The following is a 26,531-nucleotide window of genomic DNA, read 5'->3' as shown; positions in this document are numbered from 1 at the left end:
GCTAGAATTCATATAATAGTATATGTATGTGTCTCTCTCTCTCTGTGTGTGTGTGTGTGTGTGTGTGTGTGAATATGAATAAATATATGTAAAACAAACTCCTGGCACATGATGGAGAATTCATACACACTAGCATTCTGTTACATTTGCCTCTGAGTCTTAAAAATAAAATAAACAAAACATTACATTATATTTATGTATTACATAGCACATATAGAAAATAAAGTAACATTGCAATAGGTAGTTTTATGTCTTGGCAAGTATTTCAATTCATACTTCACACTTCATACTAGACATTTATGTGTCAGTAAAATAAGACATGAGCTTGTATGTATGCGGAATTTGGCGGGTTTCATCTTTTTGTTGTTGTTTTGAGAGGGTCTCGTGTATCCCAAGTTGACTGCAGTCACCATATGCAGCTGAGGGTTACCTTGAACCAATGCTCCAGCCTCCACCTGGAGCTCTGGGATTGCAGGTGTGCAGCAGCATGCTTTGTCTGAGTCTGAAGCTTGGGCTTTCACAGGCTTTGTCCGCCCTGGAACGCACAGGCCAGATGCTTTCCTGGCATTGCTGTGGTGTTCTCTTTTCATGAGAGAAGCTGACTTTCCTCTGATGCCTCTTCATAGCTGTTTGCAGATTTTTGAAACGATGGGAACAATGTATAGGACTCTGTGGAGTCTGGGTTCTTTAGCTCTGCCTGTTGTAAGTGCTGCGTGCATTTCTGGTTTCTTGCAGCCCAGCTCCCTCTCTCTTTCATCCTTCAACTCATCCTTCTGCAAGCACACCATTCAGAATTCCTGGAGAGAAGAAAATTCTTGATGTTGTCACTCTGAAGATACCCGTATTTCATCCTGGTTGTGGGAAGGACTCTTCTCGGCACAGACCTCTGGGCTGACGCTCTGTCCGCACATCCAAGCTCTCCTTATGCCATCTTCGGTCTCCACTTTGCGGTGGCGAAGTCTGCCATTGGCTCCTCTGCTTGGAGAGTCTTTTATCTCTGGCCACTCTTAAGCTCTTCTTTTAGTATCTGTGTTCCACAGTTTTACTTTGATGTCTGAGGTTGGACATTATTTCTTATTTATCCCATTAGGAAATCCGTGGGGCTTTGATGATCTCCCTAGAAAATTCTCAGCCATCGTTTGTCAAGCATTTCCCACTCTCTCTTCTCTTTCTGAAAGCAGCAGAGTGATATATCTTAGATGTTCTCTCCATCTTTTGTGTTTGCATGTTTTGTGTGTAGTACGTGTATTTGCGTACATGCACGTGTGTGGCTGTACATACGGAAGGCGGACGATAACCTCAGGTGTTCCTCAGATACCATCTATGTCTTTTTTCTTGTGGCCGGGTCTCTCACTGGCCTGTAACTTGCCCAGGGATCTGCATGTCTCTTTTCAGCACTGGGATTATAAGCACATACCACCATGCTGTTTTCTGTTTGTTTATTTGTTGTTTGTGGGCTCTGGGGGTTGAACTTGGGTATTCATGCTTGTATAGCAGGCACTTTACCAACCAAGTCATCTCCATAAACCTACCATTGTTTTTCTTTGGGACAGGGGCTCACTCAGTATCTCAGGCTGGTGGTCTTCCTGCCTCACCCTCCTGAGCGTGGGCTTGCAGTGTGAGCCAGAAGAACCAACGCGTAGCTTCTAGCCTTAATGCCTTTGCCTGACTGTGCCGTAACCTGGACACATTGTTCAATGGTCTTATTAAAATTGTACTGGTTTTCTTCATTCACTGAGTAACTCTTTTTGATAAATTTTTATATACACTTACAAAACCAACAATCAAACTAAGATGGTAAACTCATCATCCTCTGAAAGTTTCTTCTGTCTCTTGTGATCTCTCCCTTCTGCCTACTCTGCCCCTCCTGTTCCTAGCTAACCATGAATGTGTTTTTGTCATTATAGATTTTTTTTCTAGATTTTGAGAGAAATGGAATCATTCTCTCTCTCTCTCTCTCTCTCTCTCAGCTAGTGTTGTTCCCAGTCACCTTTGAGGTTCATCCACTGTCTCAGTTTCATTTCTGTTGCTGTGATAAAATACCCTGACAAAAAGCAAGTTAGGGGAGAAACTTTTAGTTCACAGTCCCAGATGGCAGTCCACCACAGCTCGGAGGTCAGGGAAGCAGACGCTTGAAGCAGCTGGTCACGTTGTACCCAGTCAAGAGCAGAGGGATGAATGTGTCCACGCTCGCTTGTGTCAGCTCTATCTTCCTGCACTTTATTACCATAAACATTCAAGTCTTAGTATGCACAGGGGGTTTAAGTTCTCTGGGTTAGTAAATTCCTCAGAGAGGAATGGCTGGACATCAAGAGTTGTCGTAGACTCTATTTAAGAAACTGCTGAACTGATTTCCAAAGATGCACCATCATTTGTGTCCCAGAAGCTATGTGTGATGGCCACTTGCCCACATCTGCCCACATCTACCCACTTGTTCTTTCCCATTCTAATCGTCTTTAGAAAAGTGATTAATTATGTCTGCCTGTGTGAGTTGATGTGTACCATATGCATGCAGGTCCCCACAGAGGTCAGTGGGTATCAGTTATAGGTGGCTGTGAGCCTGTGACCCCTCTGCAAGAACAGTAAGTGCTCCTAACCCCTGAGCCATCTCTCGAGCCCCACCCACTTCTAATCTTTTTGATAGGTGTGTCCTAACAGGGCATTATGGTTGGACTTTGCCTTTCCCTGGTTACTGGAGACACTGAGCAGCCTTTCTTGTTTGCTTTCCAGTTTATCTTCTTTGGTGATGTGTCTATTCAAGTCTTTTGTCTATTAAAACAATTGTTCATATTCTTATTTGTAGGGTTTTGAGGATTCTTTATGCAATCTCATTATGTACATTCTCCACCTGCCTATGCCTCCTGAGTGCTGGTACTAAAGACATGAGCCACCACGGCCTGGTCAAAGTTCTGATTTTTCAGGTGGCGCACCATGGGCTGACTTATTGGTCTACTTTGATGCAAACATCACTCTGTTTAAAAAAATTATTTACTTTTACTTTATGTGTATGAGTGTTATGCCTGCATGTATGTAAGGGCACCCTTGTCATACAGTGTTGATGGAGGTCAGAAGAGGGTGTCGAGTCCTCTGGAACTGGAGTTATGGACAGTTGTTAGCTGCCATGTGGGTGCTGGGAACTAAGCCTGGGTCCTCTGCAAGAGCAGCCAGTGCTCTTAACCACCGAGCCATCTCTCCAGCCCCAACATCATGCCATTTTGATTACATGACCTCAAGATGTGCTATAAAGCTAAAGAATTCATGACAGTGTGGCATTTCTACCAAAACAGACAAAAATGGATTGGAGAGACAGATAGAGAAATGGACTGCATATAATCAGTGGACTTTGGGTAAAGGTTTAAAGGAGATCCGATGGAGAAAGTGTAGTCTTTTCAATAAACAGCAACCAGTCTAGAAAACTTTTCTCCTTATATATGGAAGCCTTGGGAGGTGTAGCTCTCCTGACTCTGCTCATGGGTACATGGCTTCATCACCTGATAATTCCATCAGTCCATCAGTCTATACATCTGTCTAGGGTTTTATTTGGGATGTAAACCTAATAACTGCTCTTCTATCTTGAAAACAAAGTGTCTGCAGCCCACCACAGTGGCCTCTTCACCAACACCTGCTTTTATTCATCTAATAGTTTTTAAAGAAAACCTTTTTGAGACAGGGTCCCCCTGTAGCCCCAGCTGGCCTGGAACTCACAAAGATCCACCTGCCTCTGACTCCCAAGTGCTGGGATTAAAGGCGTGTGCTACCACATCTGGCTTATTTGTCTAATAATTTTTTAAAAAATTGTTACAAGGAGCTGAAGAGATGGCTCAGCATTTAAAAGCACTGACTGCTCTTGCAGAGGACCTGGGTTCAGTTCCCAGCACCCACATGGCGGCTATGAACCGTCCTTAACTCCAGTTCCAGGGGAACCTGAAGCCCTCTTCTGACCTCTGCAGCACTGCATGACACGGGTGCACTCACATATATGCACACAATACACTCATGCACATAAAATAAAAATAATAAATAAAATATTTTTTTAAATTGTTACATTTATTTATTATTTGTGTGTGTGGTCAGAGGACAACTTGGAGGAATTGGTTCTCTCCTTTCACCTTGAGAGTCCTAGTGATGGAGCTCAGGTCAGGCTTGGTGGGAAGAATCTTTTGTCTGCTAAGCCATCCTGTCAACCAAGTTTACTAATTTTTAAATTTAGTTGTTCATGGACATGATGTTTTATCTCCAAGAAGTTTAATTACCTTTAAAATTTGTTTGGTGAGGTCTGCTTTGGCCTCTTGTTTTTTCATTCTTATTTTCAATCTTGTGTGTGTGTGTGTGTGTGTGTGTGTGTGTGTGTGTGTGCACCTGTGCATGTGGATGGGTATACATGTGCATGAGAACACATTGTGGCTACAGGTCAGTGACAGGCATCTTCCTCAGTAAACTCCGCCTTATTTTTTTGAGACAAGGTCTCTTGCTGGACCTGGAGCTCACTGATCAGATAGGCTATGTGGCCAGCAAATGTCAGGGACCCTTCTGTCTCCTCCTCCCCAGAATCTATAATTGGGATTGTAGATTCGCACCACGATGCCTGGCTTTTCAGTCTGTGTTGGGAATCTCAACTCGGGGCCTCATGCTCAGCACAGCAAGAAGCACTTTATTGACTCCTCCGTCTCCTCAACCCCTCAATCTTTTTCTTTTTAAAACACTCTTAAATTTTGCATGTGATGACCCCAACCTGTGAAACCGTAAGTCATCTCTGTCTAACACATTAGCTCTCACTTTATGGTAACTTGGGTCCTTGTGTTGACATTCTGGGGACTTTGAGACTGGGGTTGAAAGTGTCTTTCCTCAGGAAAAAAAAAAAAAACAACAAAAAACACCCTGTCTTGCTTCTGCTAGATGCATGCCTGACATCATTTTTAAATGACATTCTCGGTGTCAGGTCTGTCCTACTCTCACACCATGTGAATTCAGGTGCAGACCCCTGAGAAGGATGACTTCTCTTCATGAACTTGCAGAAGACCCTTCCTCCCCTTCCCTTGGTGATGGAGTTGGTGCAGGGACGGGGCTGGAACACTCACTTCCGAGTGACTGGCGTGCTGAGGGCAGCTGGTACCCTGGACTCTCACCAAGGTGTATTCTGGTCTTTGGGTCCTGTCCCATTAGAACAGGTGAACAGATATGGAATTCACCTGGTCTGGCCAAACCCTTGAAGTGAAAACAGTCTTACCTGTCCAGGATCTCCCTTCATTTTGAATGTTAACTATTTCTTGCCTTCAGATCAGACTATCACTACTTTTAAGGATATTTACATTTAAAAAAATGTGATTGAATTTTTCGTTGTTTTCAGCATAAGGAATATGGTGGGATCAGAGTCGCTCGCTGTCTGTTGGAGATGGAATTCTTGTCTAACATAGCCAGTATCTTATCATGAAGAAGCTTTTTCGTTGTTTTTATCTATTTTTATCTTTTTAAGCGGTTTTGCTAATCTGACTAGGCTGGTCTCAAGCTTTTGATCTTCTTCTACCTGCCTTCTGGTCGGCCTGGATTACATGTACATCCCGAGGTGCCTGGTAAGAAACTGCAGATTTTGTCACATTCGTGGAGCTCCCTTTTCTTCTGTGCTTGTTACTTCGTGATCTTGTTAAGAAATCTCCCTTCCTCTCGGTCTACCCATGTCATGAGTATACAAAAATCTCCTCTGAGGTTTTCTTCCTGTGTAAATAATATGTGTGCTCACATATTATTTTTGCTATATAGACAACTGTGGAGTAAACATGATTGTTGATCTGTTTTAGTATACCTTCATGAACTAGTCATGGGCCTTTACTTTTGAAACTACATATATGAGCATATATCAGTTATACAAATATCACATATGGAGTTTGAATTTGACCTGCAAACTCTAAAACATTATTTGGAATTTACATGGAAACCTTCAGACCCTTCCATAAATCCATGACCCCTCACCTATTTCCTGTTTCCTGTTAATACTTGAAGTTTATTTCTGGGCTTTCCGTTTCCTTCCATTCATTCCTTCCTCTTTCTTTTTCTTTTTTTTCCAACTCCAAATACTGCATTGAAATGAAATGGCTATCTCATTAACAAACCTGTACACACTGAAGGAGAGCAAGTGCGGGTTCATCTTCAGGGTGGAGGTGGGGACATGGAGAGGCTTCATGCTTGCATGCCTAATTGCCCCGACGTTAACTCAAGGCCTGGAGATCCACAGCGTTCACAAAATATGCGTGTGCTGTGCTCACAGCAAGCACTGGACCGTGGAATTGGATTTTATTGATTAATTTGTGGTTGTGTATGGCAGTGGATGAACGTGAAGTGCTCAGAGACTTGGCTGTGGAAGCTTCTAGCAAAAGCAACAGTGACTTGCTGAGGGGACAGGGACATGAGCGATGCTGATGGAGATGTGGAAGAAGCGCAGCCCTAACAGGCGTGTTTGTCACTGAGGGAGACAGAGAGCAGCCCGAGGCCCTGAGGACAGGATTCTGTCTGTCGTGAGGGTCTTTCTTATGCCTGGTGCTCGTCTGTCAGGCTGCGGGCCTGTTCTTCAGTCATGGTGCACTTTACTGGGTCAGTCAGAGAGGTTTCTGGGGTGAGGGAAAGATTCAGGCCTGCAGACACATCCCCACGGGCTCTGCTGCCCAAGGTGCCCACTGCCTGTGCCTAAGACCCCGTGTCCTGCTGGCAGCATCCTCAGAGCTTCGAGTGTGACCTAATAGCCCCTTGGAGGCCAAGAGCAGTAGGTCAGAACACTCTTGCCCTGAATGAACATGTGTATGGCAGGCCTGCGCCCCTGCCTGTGAGACCTCTCCTTAGAGCTAATCTCCCTTGAAAGGCCAGAGTGTATTGGGGTGTGGTACAGTAAAAGAGGCTCAATTCATTCCATCTAGGGTCAATATTAATGACCAATAACCTCACCCCGAGCCTTGTGTGAGTTTCCCAGGGGCCCCCAGTCAAACTGGAGTCCCTGAACTCATGGCTCATGGCCTCAATCTACCAGTCTCCGAGCATCCTGGCTGAACTGACATAGGCAAGTAATGATTGTTCATGGTAGGTCTCCATGACCGGCCTCCCTCATGGTAGGTCTCCATGACTGGTCTCCTTCATGAGGCCTAGGAACAAAGGTAACACGAAGACCTGTAGAAATCAAGACACAACAGATATGAATGGAGCCCAGGAGTCCAGTTGAGAATCTGAATATTGAGAGGCAATGCATTAAAAAAGTATACATCACTGAATAGGCCAATGCAGAGTGGCAAATTAGCTTAAACACAGAAACTGAAGTTGATCTTGAAACTCACCCTTGAGTCAAAGGAAAATGCGAAAAAGACTGGTTCCATGGTCCAGTTTCAGACACAAAGGTCACATGGCCTACTTGATGTCATCCAGCCCTATCAGTGCAAGTGTTTGGAGAAGGACACTCAATCCAGCCACTGGGACTGGTTCCCCAGAAATGGAGACTGAGATGAGTTTTGTCCAAGTGACTAGAGAGGGCAAGCTCTTAGGAAGGCTGGGAGGGCATAAGGAGGTGGGAGAGGAAGAGGAGTGGAGGGGTGATATTGAGGGTCCAGCCTTAGCCTGGTGCCTAAGGTCTCTGGAGTAGAAATTTCACCACACAGATTGTCCCACTCAGAAGTAAATGTCTGAACAGCTGCATCCTGCATCAGCTGGTCAGTGGCTAAGGAGTGGGAGGTGCGGTGAGGCTTCTCTAGGAAAGTCAAACTCCCACTGACCCAGGGGATAAGCATGTCCCCATGGTAACAGCAAGGACAGAGATCTGTAGCTCTAAGGAGGGGCATCAGATGTGGCCCCACAGCACCTGGTATGCTCTGAGGGGCCCTGCGTGACAAGGCAAGGGGACCAAGAACAGAACCTGCCCATCCAGGTAGATGCTTCTGAAGGCTGTGGGGGGGGGAGGTTTCTGCATACAGCACCTTCTAGGAGGATCTAGGAGAGACAGGAACAACCCCTGCCCACGACACGGCAAAACACTGCTTTGAAGACAGGACCAAGGTCCATGTGTGTTCTCCACAAAGACCTCAGGATCCAAATCCCACCTTGATGAGGTTGAATCCAGGGGCTAGAACTCCCCTAACAGACTCCTCGTTACTTTGATTGGACGAAGTCCCCACAGTTCAAGCTGCGTGCCATTCTTAAAGCCTGCAACCCGCTGTCTTGGGGGCAAAGGTGAGCCCATCCATGTACGAGAGGCATTTTCTCCACAGGCCCCCACCTCCCTTCCTCCCTTTTTTCCTGCATCCAGGCCCTGCAGGAGCTCCAGTGGGTTCAGAGGGTTGTAATGAGGGAAACAGCAGCCTGTCCACCCCACCCTAGTTCAGATAGCTCTTTAGGGAGCCCATGGTCTTGACAAATGAGACTTCAAGGAAGGAGCTGGCCTTCCCCAACCCCCAGGGGATGAGAGGTCCTGCTTTAGGCAGGAGGTTCTTGCAAATGTGGACATGTAGCAAAGAACAAAAGCCACTTTCTCATCGCTGCTGCCAGGAAGAGGCAGTGCTGAGAGGGAGCGTCCTGGAGACCTTATGTAAAATTCTGCTGTCAGCCTGGCGACTTGTGCCTGGGTCTTGGTCGGAAGCTCAAACCAATGAGCACTGGAGCATGCTGTCTCACCTTCACATCCAGCGGGTCCCCTGAGGAGTGCCGTGGGAGTCAAGTGCCTGTAAACTGCGCTCCCTCCAGGTGGCGGAAACAGCGCAAAGAGTTTCAGAGAAGCTCGGAGCATGTGGTACCAAACCTTCACCTCACTGCTCTCACCTCAAAATATGGGTGTTCGACTAGATGACTGATCTATTTAGAATTGTATCTTCTTGTCAATGAGATACTGTAAGCCTGAGTCCTAATAAAAGCATACATATTCATTTGTGAATTATTCATGATGTCTATTCTTCAGATGTATGTCATGCAGAGGAGAGATAGTCTACACCACGGTTCATATAAGTAAAGCCCTAATATTTCCTCTCTCCACCCTTGCAGTGCTGTCTCTTTGGGATGTGAGTGACACTTTGTTTTAGAGACCACTAGATCAGATGATCTGGAAGGGGTTCTCTGATGGGGAATCTGTGAAGACCTCATGATACATGCTACCTATGGTGTTGGTCACATGTGGCTATTTGCATTCATCAAAAGAACAGAGAAGCTGAAGCTTAGTTACTCAGAGGCACTAACTGTAGTTTATTTCAGTAGCTGCTCAGGGACTAGGGGCTATCATGTGGATCAATGCAGATTACAGGACATTTTCAGCATTTCAGGAAGTTCTATCAGATGGTCTGTTTAGTGAGTAGCAAAGACCATATAGTTCAATATCTAATTGTAGCAACTAACCTTTCCTAAACCTTTGCTAGGCAGCACGGGTAGTATTTTAAAGCATGATCTCAGGCTGGGGATGTGGCTTTGGGTACAGTGCCTACCTAACATGCATGGAGCCCTCGGTTCTATCTTCAGCACCACATAAACCACATGTGGATGGTGCTCACCTGTAAATCCTCACCTGGAAGGTTGAGACTCAGGAATACAAGATCATCCTTGGCTACATGAGTTCAAGGCCAGTGTAACGTGAGACCTTGTCTCAAAACAAAAGAAAAAATATGCCACCATCTCTGTTAGTTCCTATTCCATCTCGAGTTAGGGGCTGTTATCATCATATCTTGGGGTGAAGATGAGTTAGGCAGATGGGGGGCTACTAGGAAAAACAGCTGCTTTAAGCCCCACCCCATCACCCCTGGCCACCTCGCTGATGTTCCTGCACATGTTCTCCCAGATGATGGCTACATGTGCCTTGCTTTGCTCCACAGGTGTGAAGGGAGTTTCTGGCAGAGCCGTGCTCAGCTGAGAACCAAACGACTGTACAAGCCACCATGGATGCCAAGAAGAAGCTGTCTCCCTCACCGACTTGAGGGTTTGGAACCACGAAGGACCCTCAGGAGGGCTTCATCAGAAGCAGCAGGTACACTTTCCTTGTAGGTGAATTCAAACTGGGCAAGTGAGGGCACCGGACCCTGGCATTATCCTGGGATAAAGGATGGGCAGGTGCCAGGTCAGATTCAGGGGGGTCAAGTACATGATGGGTCATGAAGTTTCCATCTGTGAGCCAATCAGCCCTGAACAATTGGAAAGGCACGGGAAGACAAAATGGCAAGGCTGGGCAAGGCAAGCCCATCGCAGGTGCTGGCTACAAGAGCCAGGCCTTGGACCAGGTGGGGATTACCTCCAGGACCTGGAATGGTGCCTTTACCTCCCCATCTCTGGAAAGGAAGTGGGCTTAGTTCTTTGCATAGTGCCATTGTGAGCCTCCAGAGTGTGGTCTGTGGATGATGTGGGAGTCTACAGGGCAGCAGAGAGACATCTGATGGTTCTGCAAGAGCCACAGGTCCAAGGCTTATCTGGGTAGCTATGAGGACCATGCTGAGAGAAATGAAGGGTAAACTCACAGAAGCTGCTTCCTGGAAAAGACCTATTCTAAACTAGTCACCAGGATGAGTCAATGAACTTCTCTGGGCCTCCATGTTCCTCCCCCTTTGGCCCAGTGGTAATGAGACCAGCCTTGGCCTTGCGTGAAGAGGATTGACTGGGAAAAATGGAGACCATCTGTGAGATGTGGCCCCGTCTGGCCAGCAGTGTCTGAATTATCATTCCTTTGTGGTTGATTGTTGGCTGCTTGGTTCAAGGGCTGACCCTGGGCTCTTGTCTGATGCCCAAGGTTTTGGTCCTTGAGGACCACGGGTGGGGCATCTCCTCCTCCAGCTCTGTGTGGCTCTAGCGCCCCTACAGATAAATGACACTTGCTTTCCCCTTTCCCCCATTCCCTGGTGCCCAAAGCTTTTCTCCACACAGTGGAAGACTAGGCCTAATGTTTTGTTATTAAAAAATCAAATCAACATAAGTATTTACTCTTACAGTTGGATGGCCAGTTGTAGAAGGAAAAGGATTGTTTTTGTTACAGAATCTCAAGGATATTATCCCTTGGGAAGAGATGCTGGTATGCAAAAAGGTCCTGGAACCCAACTCTGCTCTCTCCATTTCCCGTGGTTCTTGCCCTCGTGGCTCCTTGCCTAGGAGGATTGGCCGCTGTGCTTGGTGACACCCTCTGTGAGGACATCTCGGAGCTGAACACTAGAACAGGGTCTTCCATACTTAAGACCAGAGGATACTGTGCAACTATGCTTGGCCAAAGGCTTTCTGTGACAGCGATCTCTGTGCTTTTCCTGTCGTGGGCTGTGCCCCTTCCCATTCCTTCAGAGCTTTTTCAACCTGAACCTTGTTGTTGGAAACCTAGGTCTCTGAAGGGCAGGACATAACTCAGAGAGCTTGGAAGAGGAGGAGTACAAGCAGAGGAGCCCCACATGTGACAGGGTTCTGCTGTGGGAGCCATGTTCTTGCTGGCTGGTTCTTTATTCCACGTCCCCCTGGGCCTTGTCTTCGCCACTGTCCCCATATAGTACAGTTCTTGGATTGTTCTTTTTATGGGTGCGGAATTCCAGAAGAGTCCTTATGGAATCCCTTCTGGAGTTTCCAGAGAGCTAGTGGTCATGGCTGTCTAGGAGCAAGAGGTTTCACAGTCACTGGTAGGAGAGACAGAACAAGCCCAAACTCTGCCCGTTGTCCCAAAGAATGGTGTTCTCTCTCCAGCTGCCTTCCCCAAAGCATAGGAAAGGCAAACGCAGCTGCCCTTGGGAACTCACACCAGCCTGGCCATAGCTCTGGGCTCTGGGCTGTGCCCTGTGGGCGAGACAAAAAGAATTCCTGCTCTTGGTAGTGATGACAGGGAAGGACAGGTGGACTGGCTGCATAGCCACCTCTGACAGAACCACACTGGAAATGGTGTGGGCAACCTGTTAACGTCCCCATGGAGGCTCCAACCATGATGGTAGGACATTGACGCTCCAACCTACAGACCCAAGCATTCAGCATGAGATTGAGAGAGTTGCTGGGTCGAGTCCTGCTCCGAAGTCTCTAAAGCAGTCAGCAATGCTAATTGCAATAAGCATACACATATAACATTGGCACATGCAGTGCGTTGAGTGAGACACATGACGAGCGCTCCTGCTGGTCAGGGGAAGACGGGCTCACTCGCCTGAGTCTTTTGACTTGAGTTTTCTTTGGAGACCAGGGGCTTTTCTGGAAAGGTGGAGGTGGCTTTCTGGCTGGAAGTTGGGCACATGGAGGACACTGGCCATGAGAGAGGAATGTGGGAAGGGCACGTGAAGGAACTGACCTGTTAGGTGGACCCAGCGAAGGGTGTACAGATAGCCAGCATCGCCCTGGATGTAGAAAGCTTGTACCCATTTCTCAAGAATATTGTAAACATCACCACAAGCCTGTTTATTTTCTTACAATTTCCCCACATCGTCCTGGAGCCTCATGCTCCCCAAAGGTTCAGAGGGAAGAGCCTTCCTTCCTCTTCCAGCTCCAGTGGCTGTCTCTTGACTGGAGGTCTTGTCAGCTCCAGTCTCCAGCTCCATACACTTGTTCTTGTCTCCTGTGTCACCATGCAGACTTTCCTTCTGCCTTTTTCTTACAAGGGCGCCTGTCATTGGATTTCTGTACCCCCCTAAATCCAGGGTCATCTCATCTTAAGAACATAATTAATGAGTTTTGCTGTGCTTTATCAGGTCTCTTTAACAGACCCCAAGGGTGAAGGCTTCAGGATCACTGTTCCAGCTTCTTTGTAATGTGCCATCATCCAATCCAATCCCACGGAAGTGACTGTAAGATGTCGTTCTGAGTGAACAAAGGCTGCAGTGCATGTGGATATGGGTGTGCGGATAGGCACATTATCTGGGCTCTCGTTGATAGTAAACACATTTGCCAGAAATTTATGGCAGCCTAAATCATAAACATGGAATCACAGGGCCGAGATGGTTCACTGGGTGAAGCGCTTGCTGTGTAAGCATGTAGACCTGAGTTCAAGCCCCAGCACCTTCACATAGCCAGGCATGCTAGTGTGCACCTGTTCTCCAGTGCAGGCTGGAAGATCCTTGGAACTTGCTGATCGGCCCAGCCTAGCCAGATCAACCAGCTCCAGATTCATTAGAGATCTTGTATCAAATAAGTAAGGTAGTAAGTGATTGTGGATGGTGTTCAGTGTCGACCTCTGCCCCCCCCCACATGCACACACGCACACACACGCACACATGCACAACCCACCACCCCCACCCCAGGCATCCCAGTGATGGCAGGTAGTTTCAAGTCTGGTGGAGATGGAACACATTAGTGCCCCTTTAAAGAGAAGACCCTGTGACTGACTGCCTGGAACACAGGCAGGGTTTCTACATGTAGTGGGTAGATTGTGCAGAGACCCAGTCCCACACTCCTCTAGCCTGTCTAGCTTAACCTCTGGCCCTACCCAGGGGACTGTGTGAGCTCATGGAAAGGACTCCTGCTCTCTGTCCTCCTTCCCAGGCACACTTGGGAAGCAAAGTCCTCCTCTTCTCTTGGGGTGTGCATCTGGTTTGCTTGTGGTGACCTGGGAGTCGAAGGGTGAGCAGAAAGCCTCTGACCCTCACGAACTCTTTCATCTACAGCTTCTTGTGTCCCCACAGAAAGCTTTGTATCCACCCGGCAGGGCACACTGAGGAGCCCCAGACACCCCCCAGCAGCCTCCCCTGGGGGTAACTCACTCTGTAAACTCTGAGTCTCAATATCAGCCTTCAGTGGCTTTGTCGCAATCCCAAGAGCAAAAGTGGTATGCTTATGAATGGCCAGATTCAAGCCAAAACAGAACCCAAAGATAGAGCTAAGTTCCGGGTCCCACTCAGAACCCAGCTCCCTGCTCCCACCCCATGGAGGGAGGTAACAGTGCCTAAATAGCTGCTGACAGTGCTGTCAGATGGCTAAGCTTTCACGTCTGTTATTTGAGCAGCAAGTTGAGCCAGAGGACTGGGTCCCTGACCCATTTCCAAATGCCTCCTGCCCTAGCAATTAGAACTAGGGGCCACTGCAGGGCAGGTATGAGCTTGGGGATGAGGGCCATGCGTTAGCCAGGGAGTACCATTCACCACCAGTCTTTATTGAAGTGTCAGAGAGGGCCCCAGGAAGGGTGGTAAGGCAGCCCAGCAAGCTGGGGTTGGCATTCATGATGGACACCCAAATCAGACGGTGGGAGAGCACGTCAAAATAAATACTTCCTGGAAACCAAAGGGGCGAGGGACTTCTTACCAGCACTCCTCAATATTGCTTTCACCGTGGAGTGATAGGCACTCAGGGCAATGGTTCGGGTGTTTGAAGACGAAACACTCTAATTTCAAAGGCAGCAAGGCTGAGCCTTGGTGATCTGCCATTTATAGATGACTGTGATAACTCTCTTCTGACCTGGCAGGTCCTGGAGGGAGAGATCTGAGCTAGTTTCCAGTGAAGGGGCAGACTGCTGTGTGCCTGTGACTATATGTGCCTATAATTGTGTATGTGTACCTGTGATTGACTGTGTGTATGCCTGTAACTGTGCGTATGTACCTGTGAGTGTGTGTCTGTGAGTGTATGTGCCTGTGTGTGTGTGCCTCTGTGTATATATGTGAGTGTGTCTGTACCTGTGAGTGTGTGCCTATAACTGTGTGTGTACCTGTGACTGTGTGTGCCTGTGACTGTGTGTGTGCCTGTGACTGTGTGTGTGCCTGTGACTGTGTGTGTACCTGTGACTGTGTGTGTACCTGTGACTGTGTGTGCACCTGTGAGTGTGTGTATACCTGTGACTGTGTGTGTGCCTGTGACTGTGTGTGTGCCTGTGACTGTGTGTGTACTTGTGACTGTGTGTATACCTGTGACTGTGTGTGTGCCTGTGACTGTGTGTGTACCTGTGACTGTGTGTATACCTGTGACTGTGTACCTGTGACTGTGTATGTGCCTATGACTGTGTGTTTACCTGTGACCTTGTATGCCTGTAACTATGTGTATACCTGTGACTGTGTGTGTGCCTGTGACTATACCTGTGACTATGTGTATACCTGTGACTATGTGTGTGCCTGTGACTATACCTGTGACTGTATGTATACCTGTGACTGTGTGTGTGCCCATGACTGTGTGTATACCTGTGACTATGTGTACCTGTGACTGTGTTTGTGCCTGTGACTATGTGTATACCTGTGACTGTGTCTGTGCCTGTGACTATCACACCTGTGACCTTGTGTGCCTGTAACTGTGTGCCTGTGACTGTGTGTATACCTGTGACTGTGTGTGCCTTTGACTATGTGTATACCTGTGACTGTGTGTGTGCCTGTGACTGTGTATACCTGTAACTGTGTGTATACCTGTGATTGTGTGTGTGCCTATGACTGTGTTTACCTATGACTGTGTGTGTGCCTGTGACTGTGTGTATACCTCTGACTGTGTGTGTGCCCAACTGTGTGCCTGTGACTGTGTATATATGTGTGTATACCTGTGACCTTGTGTGCCTGTAACTGTGTGCCTGTGACTGTATATATACCTGTGACTGTGTGTGTGCCTGTGACTGTGTGTGTGCCTGTGACTATGTGTGTACCTGTGATTATGTATGTGCCTATGATTTTGTGTATACCTGTGACCTTGTGTGCCTGTGACTGTGTGTGTGCCTATGATTATGTCTGTCTGGGGGTGAGGGAGGAGGAGCTGTGTCCTATGGCAAAGTAATGATAGGATATTCTGTCTAGAGTGACCGGAGGGGCTGTAATTGGGGAAATTTGATGATATTCAGAAACAAAATTGAGTGTTAGTTTTGGGGGAAGATTTGCCACTTCTAAGGTAGAAAATCTAGAGGGTTACAAGACTTAGACATTTGGAAATGCTGCCCGAGAGTAGCCCCGTCCAAGAATGATTAGAACTGTTATTTCTGTCTTTATTTTTTGGAGACTGTTCCTGTCAATAACTTAGGATGAGACAGAAAGGATGTTTTTTAAAAATATTTTTTAAAAGATGTTAAATTTTTTTCCTATAACCATTCCAATAGCTCAGAGCTAATCATTCAAATTAACAGATGGCATAGTGTTGAAGCCATCTACAAGCAGAGGGCCAGGCATTGTGGAGGACAGAGGCCCAGTTTATAAGATTCCACATTAACTAGAGGTGCTAAAGATAGTCTGAGGATGGAGTCTTTTTCCCCTTAAACCCAACCCAGTATCTGTCCAAACCCCCTTTCCAACGAGGCAGAAAGGGGCTAGAACTTTCTATACAGATACCAAGAGGGGGATCATCCCAGATGTTGTAGACGAGGTGTATCATGACCGTCTCTATTTCAAGCATGTCCTTCCACATCTATCATCACTAGAACCAGTGCAGTATGCATGAGCCATGTGTGTGTGCATGTGTGCACATGTGTATATCTATGTGTATGTATATGTGCCTGTGCATATATGTGCATGCATGTATACATGTGCATGTGTATGAGGGTGAGTGTGCAAGTGTATATGTATGTATGTGTGTAACCATGAATGTGTATGTGTGCATATTTTATGAGTATGTGCATGTGTGTACATGTGTGCATATATACATGTGCATATGTATGTGTGTACACACATGTGCATCCATATATGGGTGTGTATGTGCATGTGTATATGTATGTGTCTATGTGTGTGCATGTATATGTGAGTATATGTGTGCATGTGTGTGTATGCATGTGTGTGTGTGCCCCTGAGTGCATGTGTGACCCAGTCGCTGGAGGCAGTTATGTGGACTTAATCTCATAGACTTGAGTTACCTCATTGAAAGAATTGGTTTTTAAATACCAAATTATTGAGTATCCTAAGAAAGCAATATCCAGATTGTCTACACGGTCTCCAGGCATGAGGGTACCTGGGGGCAAGAGGGGCCTCTGAATCTTCCCTAGTAGACAGACTGCTGGCAAAGTTAGACCACCTCACTCCTCCCTTCCTCCCTCCCTCCATCCTCCCTCTGTCTCTGTCCCTCCCTCCCTTTCTCCACCCCTCCCTCCTCCATTCTTCTGTCTTTCCCTCTGCTCTGTTCCTCCCCCCCTTTCCCTCCTTTTCTCTCTCTCCACCTCCTTGTCTCTCTCCTCCCCCTTCTCTCCCTCCCTCCCCGTCTCTCCCTCCCTCTCAAGTATTTCCCCATCTTCCTCCTCCGTCCTCCGTCCCTCCCTCCTTCCCTCTGTCCCTCCTTCCTTCCCTCTGTCTCCATCTCCCTCCCTCCTTCCTTCCCTCTGTCTCCGTCCCTCCCTCCTTCCCTCCGTCCCTCCCTCCATCCCTCCCTCTGTCTCCATCCCTGTCCCTCTCTCCTTCCCTCCGTCCCCGTCCCTCCCTCCTTTTCTCCCCCCTCCCCCCTTTTCCCTCCCTTTCCTCTTCCTGCCATCTCTCTCCACTCGTCTCTCTTGCCCTCTTTCCACCTCTCTCCTGGTAGCACTTGCCCCCTGCTGCCCCCACAGCACTCACAGGTGCCCTTCAGGCTAATTCTCTTGCTGCTCTCCCCTCCTCCTCACCTCTACTTTCTACTGTTTCAGTGGCCCATTATCTACGGTGGTCTGAAACATTAAAGAAGCTTCTAGAAATAAGTAGCTCCTAAGTGCTCAGTCACTTTTATGACTATGTTGCTATAGATGTTCTATTTTATTTCCAGTTACTGTTAATCTCTTCTTGGACCTCGTCTATAAGTTAAACACTATTGTGGACATACGTGTCCAGGAAAGCAGACTCTACGTGAGGCTTGGTACGGTCCTAGGTCCCAGGCACTCTCAGTGGGCCTTGACACATATTCCCTGTGTGTGAGGGGATAGCTGAGAATTGATCGTTAAGTGAAAATCGGTCAAGATGTTGAAGGTTGTGGAGTTGATCGAAGTGACTGTAGGGTGCCTGCTCCATTCACACCCTTAGCGGAATCAGGCTGGTGATAAACGAATTGGAGAATCCCTACAAGGAAGACTGGGGAGGTGGCTCTGAGGTCCCAGGCTCAGGCGTTGCACCTGGAAAAACTGATGAAGTCTTGTAATGTGTTTGTGGAGAGGGAGAAATTCCTGCTCTAGGGACTTGGTATGGAAATCAATAGAAAGTGACGGACAGCCCCTCAGGCACCCTATAGTTGTGTCAAAATGGCCTCTGTCCTCATCAATACCTGATTCACTTCTATCGACACTCACAGTTCAGAGTTCGCCACTCTAACCTCAGTCAAAGGTGTCTTTTATTTTATCTTTGTAGGCTCACCCCCTTATCTTTTCCCCCAGCTTTGGTTTCAGGTTTTCAGGACAAACTCCCAAAGCTGTTAATTGTTTTCTACTTACTTGAGGTTTTGGTCCTTCCTGCTCACTAGTGCATTTCAGGTACCTGGTCCCAGGTGCCATGATCTCAGACAGGCCAGCTCCGCACCCAGCTGCACCCAGGTGCCCAATGCTGTGGTAGGTCTTCAGGATCCACAGAGCAAAAACAAGAGCAAAATCTCTCCACTATCAGCTTCCCAGAAGCTGAGCCTCAGATGAAAGTCTAATCAGAACCCAGTTCTCAAACCTTCACGATCAAAGAAGGACTCCAGTGGAGTCCTCTCAGTGGTAGAGCCTTTGCCAAGCACGTATGAGACCTTGGGTTGGATTCCTAGCATAACAGTAAAAACAAAGTTAAATCGGACATGGTGGCACATGCTTGTATCCCAGCACTGAGACAAGGGGATGAGGTAGGAGGATTCGGGGGGTAAGATCATCCTAGGCTACAAAGCCAGTTTGAGGCCAGCCTGGGCTATGTGAGATAAATAAATAAATAAATAAATAAATAAATAAATAAATAAAAAGTAAATAAAAAGATTGCATAAGATCAAGCAGGGGACTGGAAGTTTGGATGCTTATTGTCCTTTCAAGTTCCGTCAGCCACGGAAGAATCCAGACAGCAGGTGTCTAGTGTGGATGGCAGGCTAGCATAATTTGATTTCATAGACTCACAATCTTCAATCTTAAGGCTCATCAGCTGTCACCTGGCTCTTACAGATGAAGGCTCTTGGAGCTGCAGGTAGTGAGTTCGTGCCTGTGACTGTCACGTCTACCTTTGTCATACTGTAGGAGGGGCTGAGTTTTGAAGGGTGTGGGAGGTTCATTGCTAAAGTTGGCCTCTAAAAGCCCCCCCCCCCCAAAAAAATCACCTATCATAAAAATTATCTTAGAAAATCCTGAAAAATCCATCCTTGGGATATGATTTGTGCATACAACTTTAAGAAGAAACAGCCACAGTCAGTATGTTGGAGGAGGGAGGGGAAAAGGCCATCTATCCATCCACCCAGGCTGCTTTGAAGATAAACAGCAAATCCTCCCACGGAAGACAGGACTGTGAGACCATCTCAAGTGTCCCTGCTTTTCTGTGTGGTGTGGACCATTTGGTTTTAACACTAAGCCTCTAAAACTGCTGTGACATCTTAATGGATTGGTTTGTTGTGATGGGGATTAGGGGAGAAAATAGAGCTGCAGTCTTCCTGTCTCAGGAGAGGGTGAGTCTTAGAAGTCAGGACGTCATTTACATGCATATGTGATGGGGTCCAAACTTTCTCCTGGAACACCTAAGTCTTCGTTTACCAGCTTGGGGAAAGGGGGTCAATTTTCCAATAAGTGCCAACTTGAGCCACCTGGTGCCAGCTAGCCCAAGACTGTCCTTTCTGACCCACAGGAAAGGGGAAGTACTCCCTGTAAACCTTGCCATGTGAAGGAGTTCCTTTCACTGTTTCCCAAGTCAGAGTCTCACTTAAGAAGCTTTTTGGGTACAGCATGTGCAATGCATGAAAGCTCAATCACACACTTTTGCATTACAATCCCCATTAGCAAAAACAATTGGAGGGTCTGGGGAGACAGCTCAGTCGGACATGAGCTTGACCCCCAACGGCCATGTTAAAAATCTGGATGTGGGCTAGAGAGATGGCCCTGTGGTTGAGTCAGTAAGGTTTTCCAGAGGACTCAAATTCAGTTCCCAGCATCTGACACCCTTGTCTGGCCTCCATGAGCACCTGTACTCATGTGTGCACGTGCGCGCGTACACATGCACGCGCGCGCGCACACACACACACACACACACACACACACTGGGTAGGGTGATAATGCACTTGTAACCTCACTGCTAAGAGGCAGAGACAGGAGGATCTCTGGGGCACAGTAGTCAGCCAGCTTAGCAAGGTCTCATTGAGAGATCTTGTCTCAAAAAGTAAGATGGACAGCACCTAAGAAGAGAGAGAGAGAGAGAGAGAGAGAGAGAGAGAGAGAGAAAAGGCAGCTGAAAACTCCATATATCTGTCTAAACAAAGGCTGACCAGGCGCCTGAGGGTCCTTTGTCCTGTGACACATTCCTGGTGCAGTTGCTAATGAGCTCACTGCTTTGAGATGTGCACTCTTCAGTGGGGGTGGAGACATGGGGATGGGTACACATCATTGGAGCTTGTTTGTACTTTTAAGGGGGACATTTTCTTCTCGGTGAGTTTCAAACCCAGCTGTATCCAGCCTCATCACCATTCTGGTAACATTGCAGTTATTGACCCGGGCTACAGAAGGAATCTGGTAATTAGCTTTGCCCTGGTGCTGTGCTTCTGCAAGCGTAGCTTTCGAATGGATGACATATCCGCTTTGATTATTATTATTGAAATCCCTTGTGGTAAAAGGGCCTGTTCCATTAAGTGAGACCTGTTCTATTTACTCTGATGCCGTAGGGTACATTAGAACATTCCGTGGTATAAAGGGTACTCTTATATATTTCCTTAGAAACGCATTTTGCGGAAGCAAAGGGAGGACATTGATGTAACGGAGGTTAATTATTCGGGCTTTTTTTCTGGGCGTGCTGGAAGCCCCACTGTTTCCTCAGTACAGACTAAAATTGGAACACTGAAGAGGAGCTGAGTGTGGCCCTGTGCCCGATGACACATCTGAAGTCATACTGATTGAAGGAGGTGTTTTACGGAACGATGGGAAGCACACTGAGTTACGGTTTGCACTTTCCTGCAGCCTTCGTGGCTTGGAGCAGTAAACGTGATGCTTTTTGGGCTGTGTTTCCAAAGGGACTTTAGAAAACTCTCAAAAACTAAGCTTAAGACGAATCCCCCAAAGTTTGGGAAGATCATCTGCATTTATGCCTCCCTGAACAAACTTGAGTTGAGCGATACTTGCAGGTGTCTGGTGACATGCGCGTAGCAACTCCAACGATAATTCTGGCAGCCTTCAGATTAGCAGATTTTCCCTCGGTACAAACCGTCTATTGTGTCCCCCTCAGAAATGGAGTTGACCCTTGGGGTGGTGGCACAAGCCTGTAATCCCAGTCTTCTCTTGGAAGGGTGAAACAGGAGCATCATTGTGAGTTTAAGGCCAGCCTAGACTACAGAGTGAGTTTGAGGCGGCCTGGCCTCCAGAGTGAGACACTCTCTTAAAAAGCAAAAAGAAAAGAAAAAAGGAAAAAAAGTGAAAACCCAATCAAACAAACTTGTGCTGCAAGTTGCATCTGTGTCCCCCACGTGATTATTTACGAATGTTCCCTTTCAAGATCATTTACAAAAAAAAAAACAAAACCCTAAATGCATTTATTGTAAAGAGGAGCTGCTCAACCCTGAAGCACGCAGAGCCCCCACGGCAGGCCCCACGGCAGCGGGACGGAGGTAAACTATGGTGCCAACAGTGCATTCCGGTGAATGGATTCTACCCAGAATCCCCAGCGAACTAAGATCCGTGAGTTCGATACACTGACAGCCTCTCTGAAAGTAGACTTGGGTGTGAGGGAGCTTGGGAGGTACGAGGGTGCCCAGTGGAGACTTGTGCACAGCCCGTAGGCTCAGAGAAAATAGATGAGTGCTGTTCTGGCTGTAGACTTGGTTTAGTTTGCCGGAGGCTTTCCTTTGTCCTCCGTGCTGAATCCCTTCCTGGGACCCGTTTTGCCGCAACTCCTTCTCTGTCCTTAGGCTCCCCGTGGTCTTCTGCTGGTGGAGCTCCCTCCACTTTTGCCAGGTCTTGGCTTACGTAGATTTAAACTCTGTTCAGCCAGGTTTACAGGCGACACGTGATCCTGGCATAGATTTAAACTCTGTTCAGCCAGGTTTACAGGCGACACGTGATCCTGGCATCTCTACTTCATGGGGCAGAGTTCTCTTCTAGCCTGCTTTGAATGGAGAATTTCTAGGGTCCTGAGATACTGAACGGGAACCAGCACTGTGGAATGTGCTGTGTGTAGGAGGAGGCGGCCCTCCTGACAGTAACATGTGCGGTTGACCTGTGGAACCATGGCACGTGGTGGGGGTGGTGGCGCCTGGACAGCTTTGTAGACTTTGGTGGGGGCTGAACCTTCACCTTGGAACGAGGGAGCCACTGCAGGGTAAAGGCAGGGGGCAGACCCTCCCATCTGGGTCCTGCAACTATCACTGCAGGCACAAGACACAGCTAGCATTGAGTAGGGCAGATGAAGAGCCTGAAGAGAAATGGACTGGTGGGGGCAGAATAGGGTAGAGTGAGGTCAAAACTAGGACCTGAAAAAATTCCAGCATGCAGTGAGCAAGACTGGAAATCCCTCCCCACAGGGTTAACAGTCACAGAGCACGTGAACCCTGTGCAAATGACCCAAAAGCTGATAGCACTGGGTCACAGAAGTCCCGGCCCTTTGAACAGCATCTGCCATTGACCTTTACCCTTTTCTCCATCTTCACTCAGTGCTTTTCTCCCCTAATAAAACAGCTTTGCAGGGCTGGAGAGATGGCTCAGCAGTTAAGAGCACTGACTGCTCTTGCAGAGGATGTGGGTTAGATTCCCAGCACCTACACGGTGGCTAACAGCCATCCATAACCCCAGTTCCAGGGGAATCCAACTCCCTCTTCTGACCTCCATAGGCATTGCATGACACAGGTGCACTTACATACATGTAGACAATACACTCATATGCATAAAATAAAAATAATAAATAAAATAGATTTACTTTTAAACTACCCAGATGTTCCTGGGCCAGTTCCTTGTTCTGGGGCCCAAGAGCCTGGAAATGCCAGGGGGTATCCACTGTACCCCAATTCCTGCATATCACAATGAGAGGTGGTCTGGAAGTCACCAGATGCACATATCTGAATGGAATCTGGAGGTGCTGGAGACGTGGCTCATTAGCATGCAGGAAGTCCTGGTTTCAATACCCAGAACTACATAAGCCAGGTATGGTGGTATACATGTAATCCTAACACTAAGGTTAAAACCAGGAAGACCAGGAGTTTGTCATCCTTTACGACATAGCAAGTCTGAGGTTAGCCTAGGCTACATAAAACCTAGCCCAGGCTATCATAAAAGAAAAGGAAAAAGAAGAAAAAAAAAAAAGGTTTCTCTTTAATGACTTCCATAGTCATGGAAGGCTGAGAGAGCATGCTTCTTCCAGCAATAGGTGAAGCTAAAGATCAGGCAGCCCATCAACCCTCATCTTGTAAAAATGGAGGTTGGAGCATGAAGCATGTTCCTCAGGTCCTGACCTCTTACTCCCACTGCCCCCAGTGGGAGCACGCTGCATGTGTCATGGACTATCTTGCAATGCCATTCAAAGATATGACATTGCTACCCATAACAACATGTGTGCCAGTGTGAAAGTCAGACACCGACGCTTGGTGTCCTCCTCAATCGCCTGCCATCTTATTATTCTTTGTGACAGGACATCTCACTGGAGCTTGAAGATTCAGTTGGCTGGCTGGCCAACAAGGCCCAGAGATCTGCCTGTCTCCACTTTCCTAGAGCTGCGATTACAGGTGCATATTACCAAGCCTGGCTTTTTACATGGGTGCTTGGGATTGAACTCATGTCCTCATGCTTGTAAAGCAAGTATTTACCCACTGAGCCATCTCCTCAGCTTCCTTCCTCCCTCCCTCCCCTCCCTCCCCTCCCTCCCTCCCTTCCCAGACAGTGTCTCCCTGTAGCCCCAGCTGGCCTTAGAGCTCCCTTATGTAGTCCAAACTGGCCATGATCTTATAGAGAGCGATCTGCCTGCCTCTGCCTCCTGAGTGCTGAGAAAAAGATGTGCGCCTCCATGCCTGGCGCTGGCGTGTTGCACATTTCAATGGAGACTTCCAACTTGCTTCCTAATCAATCTCCACCGTCAGCACACCTGAGGACCCCTCCCGTCCCTCTCACCAGCTTTGTCCCCTGACCCTGAGAAATAGGGGTGCTGGCTTTGATAACCCAGGCCTCCTTTCCTTCCGGCTTGCACTCATTTCTCCCGGGGTCTCCCCACTGTGTTCCAGGAGGCATGGATGTGGGTGGGGGGGTGGAGAACACAGAGTACTGGTGAAACTCTTGTTTTTAGATCTCAGAGAAGTGAGTTTCTCCTGACCAAACTTGAAGTCCACTGGGCACAATTTGATGTTCTTTCCAAATCTTAATAGATTTGTTCTCCAGCAGAGGCATGTTGTCTCAGCCTGCTCAGGGAGAGTCTTGTCACTCAGGATTTCCTCTGTGCCTGGCCAATTCATTAGAGCCAGTTAGCAATTTGCAAGGAGATTAATTGATTTGCAGGCTGCTGAGCCCCAAGTGTTACTCAGCTACCCCCCAACCCTGCAACCTGAGAGAAATGCAGCCCACTTCCAGGAACCCAAAAGAACAAATAGTAATATGGGAGGCTGTCAGAAAACCTGGGGTGTGGGGGCCTTAAGTTCCTGTTAGGGAAAGGAGCCTAGAGACGGTTTTGCCTTCTGAAGGGTGAGGGTAGGATCTGGAGCCACGGTGGAAACTCCTGGGATAAAATGAGAAGGGTCGCAGATCTGGGCTTTCTTAAAAGTACTTTTTGTGTGTGCACGTGTTCACATGCGTGTCCACCAGTGCGTGCACTTCTGTGCATGTGGAGGCCAGAGGCTGGCATTTGGTTTCTTCCTCAGTCTCTCTCCACCTTATTTTTTGAGGCAGGATATCTCACTGAACCTGGAGTTCACTGATTCAGCTTGGCTAGCTGGCCAGCAATCCTCATTCCCCAAATCCACCTCTCTCTGCTGCCCCAGGGTTGTGTGTCTCCACATCTGGCTTATTTACCGGAGTTCTGGGGATGGAACCAGAGTCCTCATGCTTGGGTGGCCAGCACTTTACCTCAGAGCATCGCCCCGAGCTTTTACTGTTCCCCAATGGACAGCCTCTTATCTTATTTTGAAATATTGCATGCATGCCTACTTTAAGAAGGACTCTGGTTGTAAGGAAAAGAGATTTAATTCAAATTTCCCTGCATACAAAGGGGAGGGGGAGAGAGAGGGAGGGAGGGAGGAGGGAGGAAGGAGGAAGGAGGAAGGAGGAAGGAAGAAGGAAGGAGGAAGAAAGGGTTGATTTATTATCTCATGTGGCAGAAAGGATGGCTTCAGCTTTGGCTGGGTCCACTGATATCTGCAGGACTTGGTTTTTCTGTTCCTAGGCAACCAGGGACCTGTGTCACCTTCCCATGCTTGTGTGACCTCAGCCACTTTCACAACCCAAGTTCCTAAACTAAATCTCTCTGGCCTGGGCTAGGCCATTTTTCCTGTCCTTAAGCCAGTCACTGGAATGTTGTGTGCCCAGGCCTGGAGGCTGAGTCACCTCTGTGAGCCACTGAGAGTGAAGGAGAGATGGTTTCCCAAAAGAACAGGGGATCAGCCCATCCATGTAAGCACAGGGATGGTGTCTCACTTCTGAGTGAGTGCCAGGGAGCAGGTGCACATCCTGATGCCCATGTGAGAGAGGAGGGAAGTGAGGATGCTCAGCCTCTGCTCAAGGTGCTCAGGGGCTTGCCTAGGATCATGCCACCTTTATAAACGGGACAGTCTCTCAGCCTGAGGTCTGCATGTAATTACCAGGCCCTTCTGTGTGCCAGGCAGTGTGTGGGAGCAGGAGACGGGCAAATTAGAACACGACATGGCCCTTGTCCTTTGGGAGAGCCGGGTCTGGCAAGGGGAGCCGGCAGAGACTGGTAAACAAGTCATTACAGATGCAGCGTGATGAGCTGCTGATGTGATTAATCCTCTGAATGAGGGGTCCTGACAAGGCTGGCTGGAGGGAGGAGGAGGAGATGGAGGAGGAGGGGGAGGAGATGGAGGAGGAGGAGGAGGAGGAGGAGGAGGAGGAGGAGGAGGAGGAGGAGGAGGAGGGGAGGTGCTGCACAAACAGGAACTGGAGGAGGGCTGCCGCACTTCCGACGCGTCTGTCCCCAAGGCCCCTCCATCCGGTCCCTACTGCAGAGAGCTGGGGGCCTGGGGTAGCACTGCTGTCTCCATCCTCCCCCTTCCCTCCTTGGATCATAAAGATTGTTTTTTAACCATAATACTAAACCTGCAAATGGAGGCTTACAGCGTTTAACCAGTATTTACCTATTTTTCTAAAATGCTGTGTTCTTCTGGGCAATCATGGATAGAGCCTGTTAAGCAGAGTGATCTGGTTGCGAATTCTCATTCATCCCCTAATCCCCCGCAGGGTCTTATGTAGTCCAGGCTAGGCTTGAACTCCCTGTATAGTCTAGGATAACCTTGACAACCTTCTGATTCTCTTGCCTCTACCTCCAGAGTGGTAGGATCACAGACATGTACCACCACACCCTGTTTATGCAATGCTTGGGATTGAACCCAGGACTTTGTGTATGTTAAGCAAGCACTGTAGCAATGGAGCCATATCCCTA

The 26,531-nt window shown here is 47.9% G+C and overlaps 1 protein-coding gene across 1 annotated transcript in view; it reads left to right on the top strand.

Moving 5' to 3' along the window:
• Znf831 (zinc finger protein 831) overlaps positions 1–26,531 on the top strand; it is a 67,527-nt gene that overhangs the window by 5,868 nt on the left and 35,128 nt on the right. Inside the window, exon 3 of the mRNA XM_008842179.1 lies at positions 9,825–9,976. Coding sequence (XP_008840401.1) covers positions 9,825–9,976 — 152 coding nt within the window. The remainder of the gene's footprint in view (positions 1–9,824; positions 9,977–26,531) is intronic.

Source organism: Nannospalax galili, unplaced genomic scaffold (genome assembly GCF_000622305.1).
Source record: "Nannospalax galili isolate Female #2095 unplaced genomic scaffold, S.galili_v1.0 scaffold231, whole genome shotgun sequence".
Lineage (NCBI taxonomy): Eukaryota > Metazoa > Chordata > Mammalia > Rodentia > Spalacidae > Nannospalax > Nannospalax galili.
This window is presented reverse-complemented; position numbering and strand designations above follow the sequence as displayed.